We start from the raw sequence: 7,525 nt of genomic DNA on the forward strand, positions 1-7,525 counted from the left end.
ATGAGAATGTTCTCCCTTTCGCTTAAGGTTATTATTTATGTTAAATGAGATCATTTTAAACATTACTATCGCTTTCATTGGCGCACACATATTTTGTACGAGGTGCGCTCGAAAGCCTCCCGGAACCGGTATCAATTTCATACCACTCGGCTGGGAGATGAAATCGGTTATTGGTTTGGGGAGGCTTACGACAGACCCACTACACCCCGTACTGTACCAATCCTCCCCAATAGTTGAGAAATGATAAATGATATCGCTGCTAATAATGAAATACGAGCCGTAACGGAGCAACGGCTGGAACTCCATTCAGCCTCTACCCAAAGGCAAACGCCAGATGAATCTGTCCTCCGCACACCAACAGAGTTCCTGCTGATGAACCAGCACTTGATGCACATTGCATCTGAAGCCACTTTCTTCTGGCACTACCAAAGTTCCCTCTTTCCCCGAAATGCTCATCCCGATGGAAACAAAGAACCGCAGACAACGAAGCATCGAACCGTTGGATTACCATACACACCCGAACCCTATCGAACAACGATGAGACGAGACGAGCATGTTTATTAGCGTATGAAATATTTACGATAATCGTTTGCCGCTAGGTCGCTTCGTCTCGACTCCAGCCCAAGCCACGGTCGCTTTGGATGAAGTTGCAATTTTTTTGTCTTGCTTCCTTCACTTGCTATCGTTCAATTATTTGCTGTGTCGAGAGAAATTTACCAACCGATCGGCCGGAATGATGTGCAGATGATGAACAGCAGAGGACGTAGAATAGCGGTCGGGAGCGGTTTTATGCCGTCTTAATTACCACATTACGGGATGGATACCGTATGGTTATGGCTGCCGGGATCGTCTACTTGACCCGTAATCCAAACAGTGTTTAATCACGTCAAGATGTGCTTGCACTTGCATTTCACACGCGCGCTGGCCTTGGTTTGGGTGCTCCGGGTTAACAACCTTGTACCTTGATGGACGCCATTGGTAGCGTTTTAGTACTATACACTAGAAGCAGAACTACAGCAAGCAAAGCAAATGGGGCTGTTTCTTGGCACGATCATTTAAAGTAATCGTTTTATGAGCTATATAAATATTAGTATCTCTATAACTATGATATACATAGGACAGTTGTTTTTAACAAAAAAGCACTTTGCCATTTTCTTTTAAACGATCGCTTATTTATTTAGCTGGCTTATCCATAACCTAAACTAATACTCTTATCGACAGCACACATCTCGTCTCATGTCCAGTTCCAACGTTCACGATGCAATCACTCACTTGTTGGCAGTGACAACCTGAGCATCAACGACAAAGCAGCTAACGGAATTGTTATTCTGATCGATGAGATCGATCTCAATGCTCAGGCTAACGAGCGGATAGATCGACAGGATCGGCATGGTTAGACGGTAGGTAACATCCTCGTTGGCCGACAGCGGGCAGCTGCTACCCTGCAGGAAGTTGCAAGTGATGGCGTTCGAGCCAAGTGGATAGTTGGTCACCACACCGAGTGCCGTCGCGGTGGCGATCGTAGTCATCGAGGTAACGGCACGATCTGACCAAACCAAACAAATCAAACCAAACCAAAAGTTAGCTACGTCAGCGCGCGTACTAGATTGAGGAGGCTTACCGGTAGTAAAATCGATGAGTCCAATCACATCCTGTCCGCGAACGAGATTGCAGGGAGGAGCGGTACATCCTTCAATGACCACGTTTGTCGGTTGCGGGCGTCCTCCACTACACGCGCGGGACACATTACCGTACGCGAACGCCGGAACCAACGCAATCAAGAACAGTACTCGAAACATGTTTGCTGATAGAGGTTTTCGTCACACTTTTCAGTTCACTTAACGTTTCGTGCTGTTATATGTTGCTGTTAATAGAACTGGCTACTGTTTGAGTGATGTCCAACTCTATCAAGCGCCGGCTTTTATACCACACGCAGACCGCCACTCATCGTACACTGACCCTATTGATATGGCTTTAATCTTGACAATTGGTGCGCTTTTTTTTATCTTAGTATCATCCATAATTTGATTTATATGTGAACAGGTGTTCCGTTTTAAAGCCGCGTCAGCGACACCGACACGAGACCTCTCATGATAAAGATAGCAACAGCAACAGCGTGAACCAGGTGTTCAACACCAGGTGTTCTATGGCATTCAGGCCACTTGGAACGTTGAAACAAATCCGCATCGGGCTCTTTTTTTAGCTCCCATATTGGGGAGATTAGTTAATTACAGTTCGGTTCGATTATCAGCATACAAAGTCACATCTTAATTATCGATTACAAATCAGCAATGTGCAAGAATTTGCTCGATTTTTCGTCACAGAAGCCTATTACGATCGTTTACTGGTAAATGGTTTAATAAGTGTTTTCCGAAAGCAATTGTGGGAATGCTGTTTGCATACCTTTGAACCGGCCAGTTTTCGACAATTTATCGCCTCTACCGAACAGTTCATAAATATTCCCACCAACCCCCTCACCCATTGCCATCCATTGCGGTGTTTACTATAAATGGCCACCACGCCACGGTAATTTCAATTTTCAACGCATACAACATTATTATGAATTATGATTATTTGCTAAATGTTCTCCACTGCTCTGTAACCATACCCCTAACCCTCTTGTGTTTATGCTGCCCAAAAATTTAAACTGCACTTAATTTTACGCAATTTACCCAAAACAAGGTCCGAGGGAAAGCGCGTTACGCTCCGTTTTCGTTGCCTTCATTCAATGAAAGCCTGTTGGTGGCAAAAATTATTCAACACCGTCCCGACCGGCGTACCGAATTGGCATGAATCATTGCAAAGTTTATTCAATTATTCGATCGCACGAGAGACGCTCTGTGTGTTAGAAATGAAATCTCTACTCTTTGTCGCTTGACTTTGTTCGCTTGTATCTAACAACTTGAAATTGAACATTTGATTTTTGCACAAGGGTGACCGAACTGCCAAACTTCCCCTTGCACACCCACAAATGACTCATGATGAATGTTGCTTTTTATGTGTTGATCATTTAATAAGCACCAACGTGTCCTCCCCCATTTCAATCTCTAACCGTAACCGGGAGCGAAAGTGATCTTCCCTCTCCCCTTTTTCGGTCCATTATGCTCTGTTTCGCATTTTGGTAAGAAAAATAGGCATTTTTTGCTATTCTTCTCTGGAATAGCAATGAAGCTTAAACTTTATAAACCTACACCAACAGGAGCGACGCGTGTGTGCACAAATTTATTTATCGTTTTATTGTGATGCCCACAAACAACACGATCTCTGGCTAATGTTGTTCCTGGCAGTATAGAACTACAGCCGACAGCCAGCCTGTTCAATGCAGGTCGGGCGAAAGACCACAGACACATAAATAAATCGCACGACCCAACCTGCTGTCCCCAGCCCTTGTGCGTGTCCCGGTGGACAGCCCAAAACACAACGGAGGAAAAAAGCCTGCAGGCTTTCCCCGGTGGAAGATGACTGATTGAAAAATATAGCATAACGTGAAAGAGAGGGAAAAAAGTTCGAAAAGTTCCCCGCCAAAATCGGACCACCGAAAACATTGGACCAAAGTTTTCGGAAGGACGGCCAGGTACATTGGGCCATCATCATCCGTACACGCTGCATGCACCGAGTATGAAGCATACTGTACGCACGATGGCGGGCGGTTTGGGAACGGTTTGAGCTAGATTAAAAGCGAGCGATGACCGCACTGACGCTGGAGGGACAAAAAGGTCGAAAAATTGAGTCATAAATTAATAGTCTGACCGCAGTCACAGACTATTGTTCGGCTGTACGCGTGATATGGTTGCGTAACGAGTGGCGTGGGGAAGATGGGGTGGAATTGCACGAAATGGATTGTATAGACAAAATTATTTGAAATATATAAAAAAAGATTCTCGGAATTGTAACGTCCTCATTTGACCACGCCAAGGCCGGCTATGTTTCTCTAATGTAACATGCCCTAAGAACGTTGAAATAAACAACGCACGATGATTTGTAAAATAAACATAAAAATAAGCAGCAAACAAAACACACACACTAAATCATTCCCCATTCCTTTGATTCGCTCAGCAAACATGCACAAAAATTAGAAATATGTCAGAATCGCTGGATTTGAAATGCCTAACTTAAGCAATAAATGTACCGTTCGCACGCCTCCTTGCACACGCCGGCACGATGAAAGCAAGCGTGAAAGATCTCATGTGCTGCACACCACCCCCGATAAGCTTTTACAGGTTCTTAATTTTCTTCCCGACGTACAGAGAGAGTGAGAGAGTCAGACGAAAAAAAAAAACAACTCAAAACCCTCAAGTGTATTGTTACCCAAACCGACATCAATTTGGTCGAACAATCTTCCCCCAAGATGTACATTAACGTCACAATCCTTTCCATAAGCCCATTATTCGCCATTCACCGAATGCGTCGGTTTAGCTGGCGCTCCACCAGCCAACAGCAAACCTTCACGGGAGGGGTGTGTTTTGTTGAAAACTTGCTGACTCACGAAAAACAATACCTCGCCATTCCTTCCGCGCGCGCACGCTTCTTGCGTAACATCCCTTTGCGCGTTGCGTTCTGCTCCTTACGCACGGAAAGCGGAAGTCTTAGCAGCGGCGGAAAAGCGTTGCGGTAGAAGAAAGAGAGAAAAAACAACAAACACGCTAACACGGTGCTCGCGCCAGCACCGCCGCAACAACAACAAGGATGAGGTTACACGCTCTTCCCGGGGCCGATGGGTGTTCTTAGCGAAAGCGGCAACTCACCGGAGAGCAATTTGTTTGCCGTGGCGGCGTCGGCTGCTGAATCCGTTCTGTTCGCACTTCCGGTTGCAGGGCGGGGAAGTTGGTAGAGGTAACTGTACAAGGATGAAGGGCCAAAAGTTGTTCAACTTGCTGGTGCGTGTTCCTCGCCCAACGTGGTCCATCATCATCATCATCGTCAGTCAGCGAAACGAAGGTTCAAGCGGCACTATCGAGCAATATCGACGCGAAGCTGTTTGAGCTCATCATCCACTGGCGGGATGTGAAAAATCATGTTTTTTAAGTGATGCAATTGAAGCTAGATGATGCAATTCTGCTTACAATACATCTGAAGAGGGTTTTTGTAAAGGAATCTCTTGCTCTTGTACCGCTTACCTATCAAGACACGATGTGTTGTATAAATCTGATGGAAACAGCTCGCACAATAGGTCAAAGTTTCAAGATAGAAAAATCTTCCCTTTTTTTGCTTTTGCTTCCTGTGCCAACGGCCAATCGTGCGTGACTTTGGCACGCTTAACGCTTAACGCTAAACTGTCATTCAATCAGCCAGTGCTGCCTTGATTCGGCAAGCACGCTGGGTGCCCGTCCACTGTGTGCCCACTGGGTGCCCGTCCACTGCACTGCAATCACGTAGGCCGTGTGACGAAATTGATCTTATTAAACTTTTCGCATTTGCCAGGATCAGCAGCGCGAGGCCATGGGTCTGTTCTAACGGCATTTGACACCGTGTTGAACCGGCGGCCGGTCTGTCGCCCTGTCGCGAAACTCATCCCACACACCGCAGCAGCAGTTAGGGACGACCTTTCTGGTGAACAGATGGCGTACTCCCGCATGCCCACTCACCCGGGTGTGTGTGTGTGTGTTCAGATTCCGGAGTTTTGAAGCGAAATAAAAAAAAAGTTTGTCATCGGAAGCAACTGACATAAACGAAAGTTGACGGGAAAACTTTTCCTAATAAACAAAGTCATTTTAGGGTTCTGCATCATCACCGACTGGAGGAGGGTGGTGCAAAAACGGGCGACCCTGGCGGTGAAACTCGCAGGCGAGGCGATGGCAACTAGATATCGTTTGGACGTTTCGCCACACAGTCATCAGAAAACCGTTGACACACTAGCCAAACACAGAGCGCAAGCGGGGAGAGGGACCGAGAATGTTCATACCGACGGTGGTAAGCACATGGCAACATCAACAACAGCAGCGAATGTTGAGAACACTGCGGGTGTTTTTACTACGGCTAAGACATACTATAAATGACTTTAGTTTAAAACAAAACTGAATCACAAACAAACGATGTTATAGAGCTAACTTACACCAACAGTTTGAATAAAAAAATAGTCAAAAATGCTCACGTTTATTTACTGAGGATGTGCTTACGTACGGCCATACTTCCATTATCGTAATTGCAACCGGAAACCCCGGAAAAAACTTTTTCCAATTTGCTTGCGCCCTAAACACCCCTTACGCGCCGTGGGTCGTTCATACTGATCCTTTTGTCCAACATAAGAACACACTGTGTGTATGTGGGTGTGTGTGGACAAATTTATTCCACACACAACGCACGGGCACAAATGACCGATGGTTTCAGTTTCGGAGGACACTTTTTCTATGAATATTCAATCGACTTGAACCCAAAATTGGAATATGAAAGCTTCGGCGGGCGCGATTTCTCGAAGGTGAAACACAAACAAACCGAAACAAACTGGACCACCCCGCGCTCTCCCCGAAAACCACGATATACTTTATGATCCGTACGGTTTGGATCCATGCCCGTTCCCGTGTCAACCACTGCATGCGGGAATTAAGTCCTGACTCAGTGATGCATGGCAATTTTCTTTGCCCATCCATCCGCACAAGAATCTCCGCTTCCGGATTGCGGGTTTGGTGAGCTTCTCACCCGCGGTCAGTAGCAGCCATTCGCAAAGGCCAGGTAGCCGGTGGGACAGGCCCGAGCACTGTCCCAGTGAGCAGTGATTTAAGCGAGGACAACTGTCTTTTGTCATTGTTGTTTTGTGTGTTTTGACAACTAACCGAATGTTGAACTTTCTGCCACTATCTTTACCATAAATCTGGCACACGTATGATTGTGTGTGTGTGAAGAGGGACGGTTCGTTCGGTTCATTGCAAAAGGATGATGGTTGGTAATTTTTGACTACCTACAACACATCGCTCGTTATCCTCGTCCTCTTTTTGCAAACGCAGGATATTCACAGCGGGATTGGCGCGTTTTTTGTGCGGGTCGCAGGCACGTGGAAGAGAAACCGGGCTCTAACATTTATCTTACCATTCATGACACGTTTTGTTTTGATGCGTATTGTTGTTCGGCTGAGAGCTGTAGAGCGTCCTTCGGGTTGAGAGTGAAATTATTTCGTTTTCCGTACTGTGCCGTCCTTGCTGATACTACTGCTGTTGTGACCACCACCACCACCAAGGGAATGCCCAACAAATGAATATTAATGATAATTCCACCTCTATCTACCCTTTTTGCTTGGCGTCCCTTTTTCCGGTCTATAAATCTATCCGAGCGAGCGAGATCCGACGTTTGCGAGAATAAGTATGTTCCAATTTAGATATTCCCTGTCCCTGGGAATGTTTCCTAGTTTTTTGTCAGTTTACTCCTCCCTTCCTCCCCTCTACTTTGCGTATTCAAAACACAACCTTCCCCTGCGTTCAGTAAATCAGTAAAAACTTTTACCCTACTAATGCTTTGCGTAATGCAATTTTCTAAAAACTAAATCTTTCTATTTATATTCGGAACGATTTTTCCCTTCCCAATTTCCCCGCGG

At 45.8% G+C, this 7,525-nt stretch overlaps 1 protein-coding gene across 1 annotated transcript; it reads right to left on the bottom strand.

The window, feature by feature from the left end:
- Positions 1 to 1,150: 1,150 nt before the first annotated feature.
- LOC120952621 (NPC intracellular cholesterol transporter 2 homolog a-like) lies at positions 1,151 to 1,898 on the bottom strand. The gene is made up of 2 exons (XM_040372042.2): positions 1,622 to 1,898; positions 1,151 to 1,546 (listed from the first exon to the last, which is right to left on the bottom strand). The coding sequence occupies exons 1-2, from the start codon at positions 1,797 to 1,799 to the stop codon at positions 1,269 to 1,271; spliced, it is 456 nt and encodes a 151-aa protein (XP_040227976.1). The 5' UTR covers positions 1,800 to 1,898; the 3' UTR covers positions 1,151 to 1,268.
- Between the last annotated feature and the right edge of the window lie 5,627 nt (positions 1,899 to 7,525).

Source organism: Anopheles coluzzii, chromosome 2 (assembly GCF_943734685.1).
Source record: "Anopheles coluzzii chromosome 2, AcolN3, whole genome shotgun sequence".
Taxonomy (NCBI): domain Eukaryota; kingdom Metazoa; phylum Arthropoda; class Insecta; order Diptera; family Culicidae; genus Anopheles; species Anopheles coluzzii.

Bases quoted from the DNA above. Each gene is read 5' to 3' on its own strand.
- LOC120952621 (XM_040372042.2), bottom strand. From the start codon at position 1,799: ATGTTTCGAGTACTGTTCTTGATTGCGTTGGTTCCGGCGTTCGCGTAC. The intron at 1,547-1,621 runs GTAAGCCTCCTC...TGGTTTGGTCAG, and splicing joins ACTCATCGATTTTACTACCG to ATCGTGCCGTTACCTCGATG.